The sequence below is a fragment of the Polypterus senegalus genome, chromosome 7 (genome assembly GCF_016835505.1).
Source record: "Polypterus senegalus isolate Bchr_013 chromosome 7, ASM1683550v1, whole genome shotgun sequence".
Lineage (NCBI taxonomy): Eukaryota > Metazoa > Chordata > Cladistia > Polypteriformes > Polypteridae > Polypterus > Polypterus senegalus.
Genome location: NC_053160.1, coordinates 10479660 through 10504426, shown reverse-complemented (window position 1 = coordinate 10504426; position 24767 = coordinate 10479660). Strand labels below are relative to the sequence as shown.

At 38.3% G+C, this 24767-nt stretch overlaps 1 protein-coding gene across 1 annotated transcript in view; it reads right to left on the bottom strand.

The window, feature by feature from the left end:
* The window catches only part of uba6 (ubiquitin like modifier activating enzyme 6), a 123280-nt gene that overhangs the window by 13642 nt on the left and 84871 nt on the right, over nt 1-24767 (bottom strand). The window contains exons 24-29 of the mRNA XM_039758221.1: nt 20217-20268; nt 17175-17238; nt 15571-15640; nt 12051-12122; nt 9338-9461; nt 6396-6589 (exon numbers count right to left, since the gene is read on the bottom strand). Coding sequence (XP_039614155.1) covers nt 6396-6589; nt 9338-9461; nt 12051-12122; nt 15571-15640; nt 17175-17238; nt 20217-20268 — 576 coding nt within the window. The remainder of the gene's footprint in view (nt 1-6395; nt 6590-9337; nt 9462-12050; nt 12123-15570; nt 15641-17174; nt 17239-20216; nt 20269-24767) is intronic.

Here is a 24767-nt window from a genome sequence, read left to right as displayed (position 1 = left end):
TTTATATGAAACAACCCTGCTTTGTTACAAGGACAGCATGGCCCTGTGTATTCATGTGAAAAAGTATGTACACCCGAAGGAAACTGATGACACAACAATGTCATCAAATGACACTCACATAAAACTGACATGGTGTATTCATTCTCATAGACATAAGCCAGGTTTCCATCCAATAAGTTTTTGCGAAAAAATATTTAGCGCTTCAAATTTTAGCTGATGGAAATGCTAATTATCGATAAAATGTTGTACATGTCGACATAATATTTTTCCGTTTAACTTTAGCGCATAAATTCCATATCAATACTTCAGATGTCGCAAAAACTACATTGGAAACATTTTTTGTCGGAAAAAAAGGGCTTTAACGCAAATAAATGTGTCACATGATACATTTTCATCATGTGAATAGCGGAGCGGTTCGCATGGTCTGATGAAGAGCCTCGTTATTTCTCGTGATGAGCCAATGCAGTAGCGGATAGGCTGGGTCTCCTGCTACTAAAAGGGGTACCTGAACTCCCTCCACATCAACTGTAGCCTGGGGGCGTCTCTCAGGATGTCTAAATAATACAAAAACCGCAAAGGTAGTTTACTGTGCCAGTCAAAATATTTAATAAACTGTGTGTTTCATTATCTAAACATTTTTTTTTTATTATTAAATGACAGATGTTTTAGCATATATGAGAAATTCTCTCATTAATATTAACTTTAGTTTTTTTTTTTTTATTAAACGTCGTTATTTTGTATTAATTCAAATTTCAGTTTTAATTAAAAACCTTAAGGGAAGCAGGTTACAGTACTAATTCAGTTGTTATCGCACAGAGAAGGGATGTTGAAAGGTAGGCTCACCTGTACAGATCCGATGCTGCAAACACAGCTGCATCATGGGCACTTCCAGGAGTGCCAACGCAAATGTCTCGTTTCATGCACCTGTCATCAACAAGGGCCTGGAGAACAATAGATGGCCACCCTTTGCAATTAATGTAATCGCGGTAGCCTTCCGTTGGGGGAAGAATAGGCACATGCGTGCCATCCAGCGCACCGTAAATCTGTGGCACAAGATGCACCAAGGAATTGCGGTATGCAATTTCATTGGCCTCCGCTACAGTCGGAAGTCTGATATAACGCCGCATTAATTTTTCTTTAATAGCGGTGCACACAGCATATACACATCGATGGACGGTAGTTTTACCAACCCGAAAGTTTCTCCAACTACTCTATACTCGGCGCAGGTTGCCAGCTTGTAAAGGGCGATGGCAATCCGCTTTTGGGTTGGAACCGGTGGTCGATGGCAACCTGTGATGGGCGCAACATCAGGACTGATGAATCCACAAAACATCTCAAACATTGGCCGTGTCATTCTAAAATGTTGCAGCCAGAGATTTTCTGTAAAGTGTCTCTCCACCTCCTCCTCCCAGAAGGTCTTATTCCGTCGTCTCTCCCATACCCGTGGGTTTCGTCGCACTGGGGTACTTTCTTCGAGCTCTAGGGCTATCGGACAAGCAACTGCTTCATTCTGCTGTCATCTTCGGATATTATGTACAATTCCAATTATTTGTGAAACTGAAATAACAGTTAGCTGGCAAATTTAAAAAAACTGTCTAAATAATCTCTCCATTTCTTTGTTTCTTTGTTTAGTGGAGGGGGTGTAACGTGGAAAACAAAAGGTAGATAATTTGCGACATACACAAAATTATGTATGGAAACGGCTCAAGGACAGATTTGTTTTCGCGATACAACAAAACTTATGCGACAGTTCGTTTTGGGGGGGTGACGTCATCACGCGCACCATTTTATCGATAAAAAGCCAGTTGGATGGAAACAGGCTGGAGACAGCAAATATTGCACATTTTTTTTAACGTATATTCTGTTTGTCGATAACAAAACGTCGCAAAAAACTGGATGGAAACTTGGCTACTGATCTAGATTAACAAAAAAGCACATTTGTCACAAGTAAGTCCATCCTTACATTAGCACCACTTCAGATCCATCAAAGAAGCCCGTGTCCCAGATTTGGTGCCGAGGATTAGAAGCTCCTTAGGGAGTATGCAAATGGACCTGACTGACTTATTTAAACAGCTGATATTGAGGGTCTGGTGTTCTCTTTGCTATTGACCTGTATGGTGTCATTATGCCAAGATCAAATGAGCTTTCTAAGGCCTTCAGAAAGAATGCTGTGGATGTCTAGGAGTCTGGCAAGGGATTTAAAAAGATCCAAAATGATTTTATAATCAAACATTCCACTGTAAAGAAAATCATCTACAAGTGGTGTAAATTTCAAATTACTGCTAATTTGTCAAGGACTGTATACAAAAACAAAAATATTCCAAAAATAATGAAAAAATCAAAGGCTCTTAACATACATTGCAGTGGATGGGTTATATAAGTGCTGAGCTCAAAAGCATCCCAAAGTTACCAAAAAAAATTGCTCCCCTGAACTAAAAACTCCAGAAACCTTAATGAGAAATGGGAGCTGCAATCTGTTCCTATGATGCAGCCAATTGCTAAGTCCCCTGGCTCCCCTTTGGCTGGTCTGCACCGCTTACTCTCCCTACTCTATCAACTGACAGACAGCTCCCTATGGCCATTCCAGGCTGCATACATTGAGTTCCATTACCCTGTCATCCGACTTTGCATAGGATGCTACTGTCACACAACCAAAGGACCCCATGTGTTGCGTGAACCCGCAAGACAGGGGAAAGAAGCCAGTGTACTAACCTATCTCTCTGCTCTCTCACAGGAAGGACGATCCACAAAAGAGCCCGGGGCCGTGACTTTACTCCCTGTTCTACAACCAGACGACCGGGCTCCTTCCGCATCTCCCCGATGACATCACCTTGCTCCCAGGATTTCCCGTTGTTCCAGACATCCCTTTCGCCGTCCCTGCCTCTACAAATACGCCATCTTGCCATCAGAATGTTGTTTGTGCTGATGTATACAGCTAGGCTGTTTGTACTGACCCTAAAACGAAACTATACGGGGAAGGTTTCCCTAACACTTAATCTTGTCTCAGTGTGCTTACTTTTACACTACGTACCATTGACTTTATGCAGGGGGAACTGGAATGACCCATCAAAACAAAACACAACCCAGGCAAATAAATAAAACAAGTTAAGAAGTTAACAATCTAAAATTAACCAACACACACACTCCGGAATAATCAAACTAAAGACATGAAACCTAACCCAAAATTAAAATCAAACAATAATGAATTTCCCCCTGTGTCTGACTTCCTTGGCTCCCGTTTGACTCTGTTTGACTTGTGCTTGGCCTGGGCACGGAAGTTAAAAGTACAGGCTGATTTTGCATGTACACCAACGTGAGACACATACCTTAACAATTCTGCAATTCTTTTATATAGATAACAATATTCATTATTTACCAAAAATCAAAAACAGGAAAAAACACATGGGGTAAAGCAGGTCAGGGCTCCGTTGTGGTGTAAGGTTTTTATAAAAACAGCAGAGCAACCTAGACCTTGTGAGTGTAGGTGTGCAGTAGGAAAGCCGTGTGGCTGCAGAGAACTTGATGTGGAAATTGGCTAACTGAGCATAACATGCACAAAGACCTTTGACTCAGCTGTCCCTCACTGAGGCTTCGCTCCGCCGATTTATGCCTCCAATCCTTGGCTGCACTGCCAGGTATAAAAAGGGTCTGTTGATTCTCTAACAAAATGTCTGACTTGTATCTCAGAATGGATGAATAGTAACTTTCTCAAGTTAAATAAAGAGAAAACTGAAATCTTAGTGATTGGCAATAATGGATACAATGAGGTTATCAGAAATAAACTGGATACATTAGGATTAAAAGTCAAGACGGAGGTAAAAAGCTTAGGGGTAATTGTTGACTTTAATCTGAATTTTAAATCGCATATTAATCAGATCACTAGGACAGCATTTTTTCACTTAAGAAAGTTAAGTTAGACCTCTTATATCACTGAAAGATGCTGAGAAATGAGTTCACACGTATGTTTTCAGTCGACTAGATTACTGTAACGCACTCCTCTCAGGACTACCCAAAAAAGACATAAATCGTTTGCAACGAGTGCAGAACGCAGCTGCTAGAATCCTAACTAGGAAAAGAAAATACGAACACATCTCTCCAGTTTTAATGTCACTACACTGGTTACCTGTGTCATTCAGGATTGACTTTAAAATACTGCTTATGGTTTATAAAGCCTTAAATAATCTCACTCCATCTTATACATCAGAATGTCTGACACCTTATATACCAAATCATAACCTTAGATCCTCAAATAAGTGTCTCCTTAGAATTCCAAGAACAAAACTTAAAAGTGGTGAGGTGGCCTTCTGCTGTTATGCACCTAAAATCTGGAATAGCCTGCCAATAGGAATTCACCAGGCTGATACAGTAGAGCACTTTAAAACACTGCTGAAAACACATTACTTTAACATGGCCTTCTCATAACTTCACTTTAACTTAATCCTGATACTCTGTATGTTCAATTCATCATATAACTATTCATGCCTTTCCCAAGGTTTCTTCCATTTTTTCCCTACAAGGGTTTTTTTTTTTTGGGAGTTTTTTCTTGTCTTCTTAGAGAGTCAAGGCTGGGGGGCTGTCAAGAGGCAGGGCCTGCTAAAGCCCATTGTGGCACTTCTTGTGTGATTTTGGGCTATACAAAAATAAACTGTATTGTATTGTATGAGTGCAGAATCGGATGGAGTCAGTTCAAGTTAAAAAAGGTGATGCAGGCAAGCCACCTTGTGGTGGACCAGAGGAATGGTGCTCCGGGGTGGGTCAGCCCTATTGAGTACTGGGGCAGGAATGGGCGTGTAGCTACAGAGGTGACTGAGATGGGAGTCTATCAAGGTCCGCATTCGCTGGTGTCTCAGCCGTACAGAATTTGCCAGAGCGGTGAGAGCAGGGTGGGTCAGGGGAGAGAGGGGAAGAGAGAGAGAGAGAGAGAGAGAGAAAGGCACTGAGAGAATGAACAAAGGGAGGTGGTTTTATGTATTTAATGACACTATTTACTTATTGATATGTATATCATTATTATTATGTAAACGTTGTACAAGATGGCATCACAGCAGGGATCGGCTCTGAGCCCTTTTTTATTTGCAATAGTGATGGACAGGTTGACAGACGAGATTAGACAGGAGTCCCAGTGGACTGTGATTTTTGCTGATGACACTGTGATCTGTAGAGAGAGTAGGGAGCAGGTTGAGGAGACCCTGGAGAGGTGGAGATCTGCTCTAGAGAGGAGATGAATGAAGGTCAGTAGGACCACCAAGACAGAATACATATGTGTGAATGAGAGGGTGGTCAGAGGAATGGTGATGATAGAAGGAGTAGAGTTGGAGAAGGTGGAGGAGTTGAAATACTTGGGATCAACAGTACAGAGTAACAGGGAGTACGGAAGGGTGGAGAAGAGTGTCAGGAGTGATTTGTGACAGACGGGTATCACCAAGAGTGAAAGGGAAGGTCTACAGGACGGCAGTGAGATCAGCCATGCTATATGGGTTTATTTTTTTTGTTCTTTATTTCGCCTTATACAATTTCTTGTATTAGTAATTTGTTAGTTTTCGCAGGGTCAGAGCGCAGGGTCAGCCATTATACAGCACCCCTGGAGCAATTTAAGGTTAAGGGTCTTGCTCAAGGGCCCAGCAGAGTAGGATCTCTTTTGGCAGTGACGGGGATTTGAACCGGCAACCTTCGGGATACCAGCGCAGATACTTAGCCTCAGAGACACCACTCCGCCGGTTATAGATGGTGGCACTGACTAAAAAACAGGAGACAGAGCTGGAGGTGGCAGAGTTAACGATGCTAAGATTTGCATTGGGTGTGACAATAATGGACAGGATTCGAAATGAGGACATTAGAGGGTCAGCTCAGGTTGGACGGTTAGGAGGCAAAGTCAGAGAGGCAAGATTGTGTTGGTCTGGACATGTGCAGAGAAAAGATGCTGGGTATATTGGGAGAAGGATGCTAAGGATAGAACTGCAAGGTAAGAGGAAAAGAGGAAGGCCTAAGAGAAGGTTTATAGATGTGGTGAGAGAGGACATGCAGGTGATGGGTGTGACAGAACAAGATGACAAGGACAGGAAGATATGGAAGAAGATGATCTGCTGTGGCAACTCCTAACAGGAGCAGATGAAAGAAGAAGAAGATTTGCTTATTGATTTTAACTTCCTCACCTTGGCACTGTGGATTTATTTATTAACCGCACTACACTTTTTGCACACAGCTTTGATTGCTTTTAATAAACACATTTATCAGCTTTTGTAGCAGGACTTGTTTTGTGTGTCCTCACTGCACCAATCTATCTCAGTACATGACAACTGATGTCCCAGGAAATGTGTGATGCCAAGGCTGTGGGCACCCAGGGCATCACAAAGGAAGAGAGAAAAAGAGAAAGCAATTGCATATTAAACTCTTACCAATCCAGACACTGCAGCTGTGGCTGTTGCAATAGCAGGAATAATCTTCCCAGCTATTCTTTTAGTTCTGAATCGGTCAGCAGACTCTATGCTGTACATCCTTGCTCTCAAGTTAGATGCAGCTGTGATGAAGTCTATATGCCCATTGCTGTCATCATCTTTCTCAAAAAGGATGGGAGTCGTCTGAAGATGCTCTGTTTTGGTAAAAGAAATTTAATAGCAATTAACACACACAGGAAAAAAACTCCAAGAAATCTCAGTGTGTTTGAATTACCTTGTAAATCATACCATACTAGTTACTGTTTTAGTTGACAGACGGTGCAGTCATCATACTGAGGAATGGCAAAGAATTACAGTTAATAAACTCTTTTTTACTGCTGTAACTGTACCATTCAGTACTTTATATCATTCCGGACATTATAGAATTTGGGCAAAAATCCACTCAAGATTGTTTTAAGCCAACTTGCTGTAAACTGTTGATTAATACTGCATTTCATGATGCATTTAATCAGTATAGTTGTTAAAAATTACATAATTACTAGAAAATTATATTAAACCCTGAAGCAATAAAATTTTGAGATAGATTCTTTAACAGTGAGGAATCTCCTTAAAATGTAAGGCTATACCCAAGTTTAAAGATGTCTCAAAACACAACCCACCTACCAGCAATACTGTCCTCTCAAATTGCTGTAAAACAATTTGATAATAATGTGCTTTGTGACAAATAATTTAGCACTATATTAATTAGATGTTATATAACTACCAAAAATACTCATGTTTGAAAACTGTGAAATTTCAGTGTGTTGTAACATTTTAAATTAAACTTTTTACATCTCAAATGCTCTTCAAGATGTATTATTATTACACTGTGTTCACTTTGAGACTTTATGAAATTCATCTCAAGGTATCCTATAATAACTTCCTGTGCATCCTGAGATATCTCACGTACAAGTTAGGTTTAAGATTTAGGGGAAGAAAAGCCCGGAGGCACACTTGATCCCAAAAAATGTGTTTTATTAAATGTCGTATGCACACACACCAATTATCCCTACAAACTACTCCAAAAAGTTTTTCATTATTCATTAACATCAGTCTCAAAATAGTATTTAAAATTTGTCTTAAAAAATCTGTTCATCTGCAATAAGAATATAGATATATAGCCATAGTGGATCATCTTTTTCCATATTTTCCTGTCCTCCTCATCTTGTTCTGTCACATCCACCACCTTCATGTCCTCTCCCACCACATTCATAAACCTTCTCTTAGGCCTTCCTCTTCTTCTCTTCCCTGGCAGCTCTATCCTTAGTACCCTTCTCCCAATATACCCCTCATCTCCCCTCTGCACATGTCCAAACCAACGCAATCTCACTGCTCTGACTTTGTCTCCCAATCGTCCAACCTGAGCTGACCCTCTAATGCACTCATTCCTAATCATGTCCATCCTCATCACACCCAATGCAAATCTTAGCATCTTTAACTCTGCCACCTCCATGTCTGTCTCCTGCTTTCTGGTCAGTGCCACATTATCCAGCCCATACCAGTTAAAAAATAATAAAGTAAGAAATTTTAAATAATTTTGCAAAAAGAAGGCATTTAAATAATAAAGAACAGGATTATATACTAGGATTAAGATTAGGGCACTGAAGTGAACTTTTAATAAATAGATTTTTTAGATTAGGGCTACATTTTGTGACCTGAATATTGGGATTTGGATTAGGGGTAGACTGTACATTATGAGGTGTCAAAATAACCCTGTGTGTATTTTAAAATATCTCAAATGCTATTAAAGATATCTCAAAATGACTTTTTGCACAACATCCTATATTACCAATGGGAGTTCATGTCATTTTTAAGATCTCTTGAAATTCATTTAGATATCTTGAAATGCACACAAAATTACCTTAGGTTATCTGAAAAGGCAAACTTGTCTAGTTGTTATATTAGGATATCTAAAAATGTAATAACGTCATGTGAGATAGCATTTCATATTTTCACATTGACCTACTTTTGACATGTCTAAAATGCATTGATAAATATTTGAAATTCATATCCTGGTATCTTACAAATGGATATCTCCATTTCAGATAACCAAAAATGTAGCTCTTGTAGTTGTAGTTATCTTTAAAAAAAAAAAAAAAAAAAGTTGTTTCAATATACAAGACATGAATGTAATTTTTAGAAATTTAAAATACAATTAAAGATATCTCCAATGTTTCCAGATACCACAGAATAGCTTCCTGTCTATTTTGTGATATCGGAAACACATTTAAAGATACCAAAAAATGACTGCCACATCGTTTTATTTAAAACCATATAAAACACATTGTGAGATAATTTGAAATAGACATGAATACATTTTAAGATGAAATAAAATTGATAAGAAGTCCAACTTTACTTTGAGACATTAATTTCATTTATCTGCCTAGGATGTCAGTTTAAGATATCTTTAAAAATGTTAAAGTATAAATTGCTCAGGAAGTCACTTCAATATGCTTAAATGTATTTCATATATCTTAGAATGTACTGCAAATATCTTAACTTATTGGGAACATATATTTGAACATCTTGAAATGAGTTTCAGAGATCTGAAATTCATTTTGTGATATCTTAAAATATTAATTTGACTTGCCACAGTTAATAATAATACTTGTACTTTCAGAAACATGAATTTTGGACAAGTCACTGTCTAGGTGGAATATGCACATTCAGCCAAAACCTGTGTATTCTTTTATTTAGCTAACTCAGGCTTCATCTAAATTCCTTAGGATGAATATGCAGGGTTAATGGAAGAAATTAATTAGCCCAATATGAGATCACACCTGGTGCCCACCACAACTAGACTTAGAATCTGGATCAACTGGTGGATGAACAGCAGACATCTTTGGCAAATCCAATAGTTGTTTGTCAAGTGTTCTTTTAACCATAATAAATACAATGTATACCTTTTGACACAGTATTATTGGAGATGGCTCTTTCTAGCAGATTAATGGCCTCCCTTTCTTCTTCACTGCTTACATTTAGCTTGATGTGATCTGGCTTTTTTGCATTCTCATCTGTTTCAATTTTCTATGAAGATCATAAAATATTATTAGTTGTTCAGGAGTAAAAACAAATTATACATTGGATACATATTATAAGGAATCAATATAAACACAAATGAGCTTTTCTACAAAGAGAACAGCAATAAAATTAAAGGAACACGTTGAAAACACATCAGATCTCTACTGATATGGACTGATATGGTGATGTGTTAGGAACGAAAGGATGGAAATGAAAATGATTAACCTACAGAGGGCTGAATTCAAAGACACCCGGTAAATCAAAGGTAAAAAAATGATGCGGCAGGCAGGCGAGTCCATCTTGCCGAAATTTCATTGCAGCAACTCCAAATTGTACTCAGTAGTTTGTATGGCCCCCACATGCTTGTATGCATGCCTGACAACGTCCCAATGAGACGATGGATGGTGTCCTGGGGGATCTCCTCCCAGATCTGGACCAGGGCATCACTGAGCTCCTGGACAGTCTGAGGTGTCAGATGAACCAAAACATAATGTCCCACCCAGAGGTGTTCTATTTGATTGAGGTCAGGCGAGTGAGTGTGGGAGCCAGTCAATGGTATCAATTCCTTCATCCTCCAGGAACTGCCTGCATACTCTCACCACATGATGCTGGGCATTGTCGTGCACCAGGAGAAACCCAGGACCCACTGCACCAGCATAAGGTCTGACAATGGGTCCAAGGATTTCATCCTGATACCTGATGGAAGTCAAGGTGGCGTTGTCTAGCCTCTAGAGGTCTGTGTGTCCCTCCATGGATATGCCGCCCCAGACCATCACTGACCCACCACCAAACCGGTCATGCTAAACTAAACAATGTTACAGGCAGCGTAACATTCTTCACAGCTTCTCCAGACACTTTCACATCTGTCACATGTGCTCAGGGTGAACCTGCTCTCATCTGTGAAAAGCAAAGGGTGCCAGTGGTGGACCTGCCAATTCTGGTATTCTATGGCAAATGCCAATCAAGCTTCATGGTGCTGGGTGGGCAATGAGCACAGGGCCCACTTGAGGACGTCGGGCCCTCAGGCCACCCTCATGAAGTCTATTTCTGATTGTTTAGTCAGAGACACTCACATGAGTGGCCGGCCTGCCTGCTGGAGGTCATTTTGTAGGCTCTGGCAGTGCTCATCCTGTTCCTCCTCGCCCAAAGGAGCAGATACTGGTCTGTCCTGCTAATAGGTTAAGGACCTTCTATGAGGGGCCCTGTCCAGCTCTGCTAGAGTAACTGCCTGTCTCCTGGAATCTCCTCCATGCCCTTGAGACTGTGCTGGGAGACACAGCAAACCTTCTGTCAATGACACGTATTGATGTTGGACTACCTGTGCCACCTCATGCTACCAGCAGTGACACTGACCGTAGCCAAATGGAAAACGAGTGAAAAAACAGATGAGGAGGGAAAAATGTCAGTAGCCTCCACCTGTTAAACCATTCATTCTTGTTTTGGGGGTTGTCTCATTGTTGCCCCTCTAGTGCACCAAAGCAGCTGAAACTGAGTAACAAACCCCTCTGCTACTTCACTGACCAGATCAATAGCCCAGAAGTTTCATTGACTTGATGCTATACTCGGATTCAAAAGTGTTCCCTTAATTTTTCCGAGCAGTATATTACAGCACATATGGAGGTAATGATGACTCGCAAATGCATATAAAAAATATGTTCTGTCACTAGTTTCTGCGCAGAATAAAACTATGTATAGTTAAAAAGGGTACAGAGGTCACCAAGGTAAATACAAAATGTTTATATGTGTAGGGTAAACTGATTTTTTGCTTTAATGTATCACAAAGCGGATGTTTTCAAGGCTGTGTTGACACAGAAATCTGATCCTTTCAAATCATATGTGGTCATAGATTGGATACGTATCCGATTCATGGCCATGTGACTTGAATGAGAAAAGTCAGTTTGAAATTCGAGGTTTTTTTTTTGCCAATACACGTGGCAAGCTCTGTCATCATCATCCAGCACTGGCAACACGGCAAAACAACAATGGAGGAAAGCTAGATTTATAACATCAGACATGGTCCCACCATTGCTGGCTCTTTTCTATAACCCACACATGTCTTGGTGCAGCAGCACTAGCAATAGCTGCGAAAAGTAGCAAAAGCTAGCTGTCTGGCTTTTTTCGCTTCTCGGCCTAATAATTTGCCATCCTCCAGAGAGCTAATAGAGAGTTCATTTTATTGGTTTTAATACCATGCTTGAGTCACCTCACAAATATGACTTTTTTGTTGTGGGTGACGAATCGTGAACAAATGTATCAATGTGCACATGTGTGCCATTTTAGAGGAAAGATGTATTTAAATTACAGCTAGATACAGGTCACTTGTACTTGTGAACTGTCAAGATGGGCAAGTCTGACAGAGCCAAACAACTGGAATTGAACAATGAGGCTTGTAATGTGAAGGTAGCCCAGGTAAGCTCCCAAGCTTATTTCATATATGAATGACACAACAACAAAAAACGACAAAAGCAGTGCAGTGATTTTGAATTAAGTAAATGCTAATCAGGAAAAGACTTGATCGAAGTTATTCTGGGTTTGCCTTGCTATGACTTTTTTAACTGCTTTTATCAATAATGATATTTAATAAAAACAGCTTACTTTTTCTACTGGTGTATAATTAGGAATTTGTACTTCTGATAGTATCTGAATAATGCTTGCAGGTGACACATCCTGTTTGGAGAAAGAAAAAAAAAACAACAAAAAGCAAATAAATAAATAAATAAAGCTTGGACTTCCTGTTATTATTAGAAAAGCCTAAAATCTCCCCGCGTGACTGAGATCAATCAGGCCCTGAAGCAGGAGAATAGATAAGTGTTGAAAACTATTGAAAACAAAGTTATAATGTTTAATAATTGTTACATAAAATACTGAATGTTGTAAGATAGCACAAAAGGCAAGATCCTGAATATGGTGTTGAATGGCGGAGATTTGTTCTGTGGTTCTTCATATACATACAGTGCCTATACAAAGCTTTGACATTTTATTGTTATAAAACACTGAATCAACAGTGGATAACTTGGAATTTTTGACATTGGTCTACAGGGGAAAGCCTCTTTATCATAAAAGTGAAAACAAAACCCTGATCTAAATTGATTATAAATATAAAATACAAAAAAAAATAAGTATTTACTATGGAAAATAAGAAATTAGTATATTCATGTATTAGTATAAACAGATATGAAAACTTATAAGCATTAACCTTAGTATTAATACAAGTCTGGCATACCAAGGAAATGTTTAAATAAAGGCACATGCCACATTTCTTTTTTAATTAAAGCTTAGCTGTAGACACCAATATCTTATCAACTTGAGGGACAGAGAAGGGGGAAAATGATAGATAGAGACTGCCCAAGACCGTAAGAGGGGGAACATCTGCAAGCTCAAGGTCGTCTAAAAAAATAAGCGAAGCAAAAAGTGAAGGCAAAAAACAAAATATGAGAAATAATGGTGGTTCCCAAGAAAACTTGAGAAGCCAGCTGCAGAAGGGGGTCAGAAGAAGTAACAAGTGAGTGGTCTTGAGCGAGGTCAGCATGAAAAGAAATGATTATATAAACTGTGATTTTTTGGCTTGTTCAGGGCTCAACTCAATTTGGCCTAATTTGGTTGAGTCTGCGTTATTGTTTTATTGCAATAAAGCTAATTACAGGCAGTCCCCGAGTTACATACGAGATAGGGATTGTAGGTTTGTACTTAAATTTGTATGTAAGTCGGAACAGGTACATTATTTTAATAAATGATACTGTTGACCGACTGTAACAAAGTGCTCTGCCAATGAATGATGGAGTGTCACCTTTCTCTGACCTTTTTATTATTTCTACTTTATTTTCAATGGTGATGGTTTTTCTCTTCTTTACTGTATCACCAGCACTTGCATCAGATTTGTGTTTCAAAGACATTCTTGAAGGGTGAAGACAAAAGGTTAAGATGAGCTCTTCTGCACAGCACTGTACATGCTATCACAGCAGGAAGGCACCCGTCATCAACACGTCTGATGTACTGACAAGAGACAACTTCCTGCTATGTATGTAACAGTACAAGCAGGCTTGCTATTGAGAATGAATGGGGGCGGCGAGCGGCGGTTCATCACCAGCCCACCTCACAGTCACCTCCACTACAGTATGCTGCCTGCAGCGCCCGACCACCGAGAGCGAACACTATGCAGCGAAAGGCTTATAGTGAATCACCCAACACCGCCCCCATTCAACAGGCAGCCATACAAGGCACACTACAATGCTACCCCCTGCTGCAACATTCACCCTCAATGGCATCCGTTCAGCCACAACCAGGTCACCGCTTGCAGCATCACCAGCCGCCCACCGATAATGAATGGGGCAGACATGTGTGGTGGGCGGGCAGTGAAATTGCTTGCTGCCGGGAGCCGCCCGAGGGACACTACGCTGCGCGAGCAGCAAAATCGTCCCTTCCAGCCACTGCTTGCAGCATCCCCAGGCCGAAGGTGACGGAGCGGCAGTTACTGAGGTGCATGCGTCGCAGCTGCGGCCCCATTCGTATGTCATAGGTCGGATGTCCGTAACCTGGGGACTACCTGTACTCTGTTTTCCTATCCTCTGACTCCTAGAGCCTTCTTTCCAGGTGAGAATCTCTGGTGCATCTTCTACCTTGACATTACCCCATTTAATATAGGATAAAGTGGGCACTGCCCATTCTACTAGTCTTTAGTGGCACACCAGGCCTGTTAAAAAATTGCTGATTTAACAGGGATGCAGGTATCCAGCTGTGCCTTCACCTACTTGAATCCCAAACTAAGTGACTGAAACCCAGCTTGTACCACGATCTGTCTCACTTTACCAGAGAAACAAAGGTGTAAATCAGAGTTGAACTGACACCTCTTGAGCCAGGAGGCATGAAATGGGACTTAAGCGAGAACAAAGACCTATAACTCTAGGGAAGACAACTAAGATGGACAGAAGAGCTTGCCTATTACACAACACTGATTTTGTAATTGAAAGTGACTTTAATCAACACTGGAGTAGGTTCAATCTTCGTTTAAAACCACATGTACCCCATCTCTCAAGGTAGTCGAGAGAAGAAGAAGGAAGTGGCAGAGAATGACAAGTTAAGAAAAGTTTAGGGATTTTCTCAGGGCACCCTCTTGGGGATTTTCTCAAGGAAGGGGTAAATACGCAACATGACCTTTTGAAACTTGGTCTCTGAAACCAAAGAAGGTATGAGCTTCTCTTCCTTAGAGAGTGGAATCCGACAAACTCTTCTCTTTGTGAACCTGAAGCTGAGACACCATCTGTCAAGCCAAAGCTGTGTGCCAAGAGTCTGACAAGGCAGAGAGGCAGCCATTACTTCATGAAGGGGACGGACTTCAACATCTAAACTCTTTGGCCAGCATGAGTAATGACCTTTCCCTATGAAGTGGTAAAAGGCAGCAGAAGGCAAACTGAGGAAGCAGTAGCACAGCACTGACAAGGATCATGCAGCAAAGAGAAAGATTGTATTCCAGTGCATGGAGAATCATTCACTTGAACCCAGAGCAACAAGAAAGCAATGACTCCACACAACACTGGACAATATTCATAAACACTTGGTATCATAAAACTATTTATCAGTGCCAAGATAAAGTAGAACTCTAAACACCAATAAACAGCCAGCGTATGTTATGTTTGTCTGTCTCATCTATCTGTGTCCAATCTTATATGTCTGTATATATATGCATTTATCAAACTTATATAGTTCTTGTTGTTATCAATAAATAGTATTATTCTGTCCTTTAAACCGAGTGTGCCTCAGTTACTCTAAAACAAGTCTAAGGGCTGGAGACTCACCTCCTACAACAGAGAAAAGTAAGGTACAGTAAATAAAGTAGGAGCCTTGCTGAATTATTGGATTAATTGCTGGTTTTGACAACTGAAAATTAATTAGCCAAATTAAAATTTTGTTTTCAAATCCCTTCATCCTCCTGGGTGGGCGTGCTATTGATTATTAATCATCAAATTCTTACAGCTGTTTAATAATAAAATATGAAAACTTCCAAGGCGTGAACATTTCACATTAGTACTGTATACCATTTAAAATAGTCTTTTATAATCCTGTGGTTTTGTTGCCAAAAGAAAAAGATTTTACTACTAATCAAACCAAAAGCACTTACCTTCTGTGTGTAAGAAATATTATAAACAGTTGCAAAAAGTCGTGCCGCACTCACAATAAAGTTAAAGTGCCTGAAGGATAAAATGTAACACAAGTAAGTAAATGGAAAAAAGAATACATTTCAGACAAAATGTAAAAATCTTCTGATATTTTATTCTTTAAAATTAATTTCACAAATATTTTAAAGTAGTTCTTGACTAGTTCTAGTAATACACAGCGCAATATGTCCTTAAAGAATTAAAACTGAACGCACATTCATATGCCTACTTAATTCACTGGAAACCGAAGCACAAACAATAAACTTATTTCCTTAGGTTGAACAAGACAAGACATCTGTCATTTATAGAATAAAGACACTCCAAGACTACCACGTGCTAAAATCCAAAAATATTTCATATAAAGAACTCAGTGGCTGCATTATTCTTGCAACTGTAGCACGTCACTTTGTTCTGTCCAATAGCTTATTTAGGTCATATTATCTCTTTCTGAATAAATTAAGTTCTTCATATGGTCAAGTGACGATGACCCATTAGCTCTAACACTCCAAAAACACACCAAATCCTGCTCTGTTTGTTCTCCTGAAGCCAGACAAAAATGGAATAAAATATATATACGATGATTCATATTCAATATGATTTCAAACTATCATAATACCATTTTGGATTGTGGACTGTTTCAATGACATCATTTACAAATTAATAATAAAAAAACAGCTTCTCATTTTACTAAATTCTGTTAAAATATAAAAGCAGCTTTTCATCAAACATCCATTGGTTCTAGACACTTGTTAATGAGAATTCTTTAGAACATTAGAGCAATCTAGACAAAAAGAGGCCATTCAACCTAACAAAGCTCGCTAGTCCTATCCACTCAATTCTTGCAAAATAACATCAAATTGTTTTGAAGGTTGCTAAAGTCCTCCTGTCTACCACACTACTTGGTCACTTATTCCAAGTGTCTGTGGTTCTCTGTGTGAAGAAAAACTTCATGTTCGTGTGAAATTTTCCCTTAACAAGTTACCAACTGTGTCCCCATGTTCTTGAACTAATTTTAAAGTCACCATCTTGATCCACTGGACTAAGTACTTCCACAATTTTAAACCCTTCAATTATGTTACCTCTTAATCTCCTTTTGCTTAAAATGAAAAAGCTCGACTTAATCTTTCCTCATAATTCATCGTGTAATCAGCCTAGTTGCTCTTCTCTGCACTTTGTCTAGCACTTCTAGGTCTTTTTTGTAGCCTGGAGACCCAAACTGCACACAGTACTCATGATGAGGTCTCACCAATGTGTTATAAAGCTTAACCTCCATGGACTTGTACTGAGCACATCAGGGCGCTATATAACCTAAAGCATTAAAGAAGCCTTTATGAAGGCTAAGTACTGTATGCAGAGGCTTGACATGGTCAACTGGAACTGTTGCATTATCTTTAGAAAAGAAGTAATCACAAGGAAAAGTTTTATAATTTTTTTTTAACGTAAATAAATAAACAACAAGGCAGAAAAATTGCAGTTATGCTTAAGTGCACTGGCGGTTTAAAAAAAAAAAAATTTATAGTGCAATAGCACAGTAAGTTAGTTACTACATTAATCTTACATTACTTACAATTCATCTTTAAATTCAAACTCTATGGGTGAAGGTGGCCTTTTTGGAGACTGCCAAAATAAACCTGTTGAGGAGAGATTTAAGTTTGTAGGATTTCTTATAGAATCAGAAAAATCTTTATACTTTAAAGTCTATAAAGACATGTTTATTAGGAATACATAAAAAAAAAAAAAAGTTAGGTAATCCTTTTACTCCCAACTATTGCACCCATCATTAAAATACCAAATTTCAGAGATAGACTAAATAGAAGAATACTGTATTTATTTTTAATCAAATTAATTAATACACACCTATCGATCTTTACAGCAAATATACCACTGCTAAAGCTGGTGGCACATTACATGACTTACAGTCTGAACTTGAATACTGCAGTTGCTAATTTTGTCACCCTAGGGTGTCCGATTACATGACTAGATTTCACGGCACGTGACAAATTAGACAACTTTGTGACAACTTTCCTGCACACTTCCAAAGCATTGCAATCTCTCCCTTTTTTTCTGACTGCAATTAACATGTTGCCTGACAGAGCCAGTGCTGTAGAAATGCTTTACAGGTGCAGTGAGTTTGGCCACAACCTTAGCCCTTTTTTTTTTTTTATTATTCTCATTTATTTATTCATTCTGTCATGGCACACAAAACATGAGGCATCAGAAAGATGAGATGCTCTTCTGTTTGTGAGGTCCAACACAGCTGCATTCCTTATTCCTCATCTCTGTATTGTATGCACTGTACTTCCTGCTAAGCACTCACTGGTTTGCAACTCTTGCATACACAAGTCCGCCCTTGTGACTTAAGACAAAATGAAACCTGTTTGATTTCGAGTTGCACACTGGTTGGACTAAGTCATTGAGTATGTATTTTCAACTAATTACCTATAAACCGCCATGGAAAAAGCAATACAAATTATTTCATTTAGTATTTTCTTGATCTTATCTCTTGGTACCACTGTAACCAACTGTAATTTTCACAGTAGCCTAAAGATGGCGAACAAATGTTGAAAGTAACTTGATTTGCAATAAATTATATTATGTTACCGGCAATGTATGAAATGCAGGCACTGTACAGAATGCCTAGGCAATGTATATAATGCCTGGCGTGTTTAGGAAAAGTATGAAATTATTTTAATATTATATATACTTTCCCTAGGCATTATATATAATACCTAGGCATTATATAGAATGACAAATGCTATTTAGGCAAAGTATTGTCTTTTGGCATTGAATAGAATGCCTAGGAAATGTGTGACATGGTAATCGTTTCATACTTGTGAATTTCCCCCTTGGAGATTAATATAGGAAGGAAGGGAGGTAAGGTAGGGTGTGGTACGTACGTATCTATCTATCTATCTATCTATCTATCTATCGGTAACATATGTTAATACATTATTTACTCATGCTGAGTTACTTACATAGAAGTTATTCAAAACTCCAAGTCCTCTTAATCATTGAAACACACATTCCTCATACAGAAATTTGAAAATATAATTACTGTTTTTTGCACTGATGTATACGAGGAACATGAATGATATATTTGATATATTTCCAACTTACATACTTGTGTCTGCTAAGGTTGTCAGATCAAATGTCACTATTCAAATATAATTTAAATTAGCTGTGCTACCTGTCTAAGACGGTTAAAAACCTAAAATCTATGTAATCATTGTAGACCTCAGCATTAACGTTTGCAGTGCACCATACAATGCATATATCTCTGTTATATGCCATTTGGTACGGGATTTGTGAAAGCAGTGTACCGTAAATGTTTGTTTGGCGCCATCTATTGGAATAACAAATGCAATGCATTTTATTACTAAAAACGTTTGTGATGTGCCATCTTTTGGAATGACAGAGACATATGAACTGGGCAGACACAAAGACAGGTACACACTTGTCCTTTTATTAAGGTGGATGTATTTGATAAGATTCTTATTCAAAGTCTGTTTGAAAAACAATGGTTAATTATTTTACTTGACACTAATTTCAGCATTGTGTTACTCCAGACACACTTTGACGCAAAAGCCATGTTTTTGCAGATCACTTTCACAATCAGCCTTTTTATAATTTTGAATTATTAGATTGTGTTGTCATTAATAACACAGATAGATATTCCTACCCCTGCTTTTTTGATCAGCAGATTTTGAACACTTCTCTATCACCCTAAAAGCATTGTTCTTCTCCTGATATTGTTCTGCTTAAATCTTAAACCTGAGATTGCTAATTTGTTGTTATTTAATACTAATATTTTTAGGCATCCACTGCAGTAGGCAAAAGCTCATTCTCATTAATCATGATGGAAAATATATTCATTATTTTCCTTTTATTATTATGATGGCTTTAATTTTGCCATCCTAAACAGGAGTTCTAGAGTGTTAGCAAAGCTGCCTAAAACAGCAAGCCTTTAGGAAGCTATTGCCTTGACACATAAAGGTATGTGAAGTACAAACCAACACTTAGGACTTTTAACTAACAATTTAATTTTTTGAATATTAACTTATTTTAACAGCTTATTTGAACCTTAATTTTTAAACTTTTGACAGCCGTGGTGTCGGCCCTGCTTCTTTACTTCACGGTTGAGATATTTACATATTATAATCCTCACAGCCTCATATACAGTAGCTGGTGCACAGATATCAAAAGGACTCCTGTTTGCAGCCTATTTGCAGAGCACTTTAATTTTAATAATTAGCTTAATAATATTAATGTAATTCAAATGCAGTACTTTACAATAATAAGGTTTACAAATAACATAGCCTCTTAAACGCTGACTGAGTAAGTGGGAAACCTCAGAAATTACAATTCTTAGCATTTTAGTACACAGGAATTAACAGAAGAAGAAAAAAATGACAAAGCACTGAACTTAGAGACAAAAATGTCAAATATGGTGGCACATTGCAGAAAATGAAATGTGATGCTTTGTGTCCTTATTTGCAAATATGTAATTAAATGGACTGCCAAGAATGTTTAAGGAAAACAGCATCACTGGCAGGCATAAAACATTTGCAAGAGCAGGAACTGTGCAAGCGTAACAGTTAAACACACTTACTTCCATCTTTTAGCCTCGTGTCAATAGGAAAAGAGTGTAGGAGCTGGACAGCCTGAAAGAAAAATCATTTAAAAATTTAAAGACACCACTTTAAGAAAATCTGGCATACTTTTTTGAAATACACAGAAATTAAATTACATTTGCAAATGTAAAAATACCATATGATATCAAAGACACTGAAGTCTACATTAGGGGAGTATTTATTAGCCAAGTGAAATATAAAGTCATGCTACAAAATCCCATCTGAAAAAGGAAGTTTTTAACAGAAAATGGGAAAAAAATACTGTTGAAGATTTTTTTTTAGCTTTAAATTCAAAAATTCAGTATTTGCTCATCATTTTAAAAAAATGTGTATTTCCTACACTGCATTGTTAGTGCATAGAAGAATCAATTGGAAGAATCTCAATGCATGCTCCATAACTCAATAGGCAAATGATACTCTGTATTATCAAAAACTAGAAAAAGAAATCTATTTTCTTCACATGGAACTGTGCAGAGCTTCTTTAGAATTCATGTTATTTTAAATTAACTTTGCTGAGCTCCTGCTTGTTACCTCTTCTAAACTCCTACTGTTTAAAATAATTAGAGGCTGTGCAACATAGCATGCCCTTGTCTATCTTTTTTTCTTATTTTATTAAAGATTTTCTCTTTGTTCTGGGTGAGGGTTTAAGCATGGTTTATAATTACAGATTTTAATTTTCTTTAGTGATATATGGGATAGTAGTTCTGTTCGACCACATTTTATTTCATTCTTGTTTTACTGAAACTTATGGTAGAATGTTGTCTCATTTAATTTCTAAACTGTTTCTGTGGAATAAATGAAGATGGAAAATGAGTAATTCAGGCTTATTGAACTTTTAATTATGAATTTCTCCTACAGTGTAATTGATGGATTAAATATCTAATATGTTTGTATGGCTTAAATGCTAAAATAGCAATAAAACCAAAAAAAAAAAAAAATTAATATCTGCACAGTGTTCTCAAAAAAACTCATTACCTGCAAAAATTATTTTACATTCCCCTTGCACTCAACTGTTGAATATTTTATTTTGTTATTCCATGAATTTAATACTTTTTCAACTGATTTAACCAACATACTCAATGCTTTAAAAGTTTTATATATATATATATATATATATATATATATATATATATATATATATATATATAAATATATATATAAATATATATATATATATATAAATATATATATATATAAATATATATATATATATATAAATATAAATAGTGATGGACGGCCAGCACGCCCAAAGAGTGGAAGGATGTGACACTGCCTCTCCTAGATGAGATGGCGATTTCCCAGCAGCATTGTGGTGCCCTGGATTCCTGCAGGGCATCATAGGATATGGAGTTCCGCTTCATAGCCCTGCTGGGTACTGTGTGTGCTGCCAGGAGACGCTGCATGAATTTTGCTTCCCATACAGCCCGTCAGTACTCCCAAGTCACAGGGATGGAAGCCCCGAAGTAATTCCGGGCAGAAGAAAACTCAAGCCCTCCATTTGACCTGGAAGTGCTGGCAAGACACGTGGGAGGAAGAACAGAAGAACTTCTGGGTCAAGGACTATATAAAGAACTGTTGGGAACCCAGCAAGCCAGCCGGAGTTGGGAGGTAGTGGACAGAGCTTGCTGGGAGGTGTGGAGGAGAGAATTCTACAGAGAGAATTGTGTGCTTTATTGTAATTATTATGACTACTTCCCTGTGTATGGTGGTTGGGGTGCTTAGAGGCACTATTTTCAGAAAAGGAACAAATTAAAATACCTTTTGTGCTTTTACCTGGTGTCCTGGATGTTTGTCTATCGGGTTTGAGGAGCGACAGCACCCTCTAGTGTCACAATACACACATATATATATATATATATATATATATATATATATATATATATATATATATATATATATATATATATATATATATATATATATACAGGTATATACATACACATATATATATATATTTTATATATATATTTTTTTTTTGTTCACACATTAGCAAAAATGAAAAACTGAATCCTCTTGATTCCAGAAGTATTTACTCAAATGATCCAAAATTTGTCAAAGGGCATTTTTTAGCAATTTCAGCTTTTGAGTTTTCAAAATGCACACTTGGTCTGAACAGCTAGACTTGCAAACGTGTAATCATTGGACTACATGATTTAATACTAAAGTGAGAGCTGCTGTTGACATAGTTGCACCTGAAAAGACAGTGAAAAACATGACTTTTTATAAAAAGCCTTAAATAATCTCGCCCCATCGTATATATCGGAATGTCTGACACCTTATATTCCAAATCGTAACCTCAGATCCTCAAATGAGTGTCTGCTTAGAATTCCAAGAACAAAACTTAAAAGAAGTGGTGAGGCGGCCTTCTGCTGCTATGTACCTAAAATCTGGAATAGCCTGCCAATAGGAATTCGCCAGGCTGATACAGTAGAGCAGTTTAAAACACTGCTGAAAACACATTACTTTAACATGGCCTTTCTATAACTTCAATTTAACTTAATCCTGATACTCTATATGTTCAATTCATCATTATAACTATTCATGGTGGCTCTAAAATCCGTACTGACCCCTACTCTCTTTTCTGTTTCTTTTTCCGGTTTCTTTGTGGTGGTGGCCTGCGCCACCTCCACCTACTCAAAGCTTCATGATGCTCCAACAATGATGGATGGATTAAAAGGCAGAACTCTACGTGACCATCTTCATCAAGCCCTTCCGTGAGAACCCTAAATTCAAAGAGGACTGTTTCATTTATGTTAGGTAGAATTACCAGAGGGGACTGGGCGGTCTCATGGTCTGGAATCCCTACAGATTTTATTTTTCTCCAGCCGTCTGGAGTTTTTTTGTTTTTTCTGTCCCCCCTGGCCATTGAACCTTACTCTTATTCGATATTAATTAATGTTGATTTACAAACCGGATTCCAAAAAAGTTGGGACACTATACAAATTGTGAATAAAAACTGAATGCAATGATGTGGAGGTGCCAACTTCTAATATTTTATTCAGAATAGAACATAAATCACGGAACAAAAGTTTAAACTGAGAAAATGTATCATTTTAAGGGAAAAATATGTTGATTCAGAATTTCATGGTGTCAACAAATCCCAAAAAAGTTGGGACAAGGCCATTTTCACCACTGTGTGGCATCTCCCCTTCTTCTTACAACACTCAACAGACGCCTGGGGACCGAGGAGACCAGTTTCTCAAGTTTAGAAATAGGAATGCTCTCCCATTCTTGTCTAATACAGGCCTCTAACTGTTCAATCGTCTTGGGCCTTCTTTGTCGCACCTTCCTCTTTATGATGCGCCAAATGTTCTCTATAGGTGAAAGATCTGGACTGCAGACTGGCCATTTCAGTACCCGGATCCTTCTCCTACGCAGCCATGATGTTGTGATTGATGCAGAATGTGGTCTGGCATTATCTTGTTGAAAAATGCAGGGTCTTCCCTGAAAGAGATGATGTCTGGATGGGAGCATATGTTGTTCTAGAACCTGAATATATTTTTCTGCATTGATGGTGCCTTTCCAGACATGCAAGCTGCCCATGCCACACGCACTCATGCAACCCCATACCATCAGAGATGCAGGCTTCTGAACTGAGCGTTGATAACAACTTGGGTTGTCCTTGTCCTCTTTGGTCCGGATGACATGGCGTCCCAGATTTCCAAAAGAACTTGAATCGTGACTCGTCTGACCACAGAACAGTCTTCCATTTTGCCACACTCCATTTTAAATGATCCCTGGCCCAGTGACAACGCCTGAGCTTGTGGATCTTGCTTAGAAATGGCTTCTTCTTTGCACTGTAGAGTTTCAGCTGGCAACGGCGGATGGCACGGTGGATTGTGTTCACTGACAATGGTTTCTGGAAGTATTCCTGAGCCCATTCTGTGATTTCCTTTACAGTAGCATTCCTGTTTGTGGTGCAGTGTCGTTTAAGGGCCCGGAGATCACGGGCATCCAGTATGGTTTTACGGCCTTGACCCTTACGCACAGAGATTGTTCCAGATTCTCTGAATCTTCGGATGATGTTATGCACAGTTGATGATGATAGATGCAAAGTCTTTGCAATTTTTCGCTGGGTAACACCTTTCTGATATTGCTCCACTATCTTTCTGCGCAACATTGTGGGAATTGGTGATCCTCTACCCATCTTGGCTTCTGAGAGACACTGCCACTCTGAGAAGCTCTTTTTATACCCAATCATGTTGCCAATTGACCTAATTAGTGTTTATTGGTCTTCCAGCTCTTCGTTATGCTCAAATTTACTTTTTCCAGCCTCTTATTGCTACTTGTCCCAACTTTTTTGGGATTTGTTGACACCGTGAAATTTTGAATCAACATATTTTTCCTTTAAAAATGATACATTTACTCGGATTAAACGTTTGATCTGTCATCTACGTTCTATTACAAATAAAATATTGACATTTGCCATCTCCACATCATTGCATTCAGTTTTTATTCACAATTTGTTTTTTGGAATCCGGTTTGTATTTTGTTTTTCTATTCTTTATTATGTAAAGCACTTTGAGCTA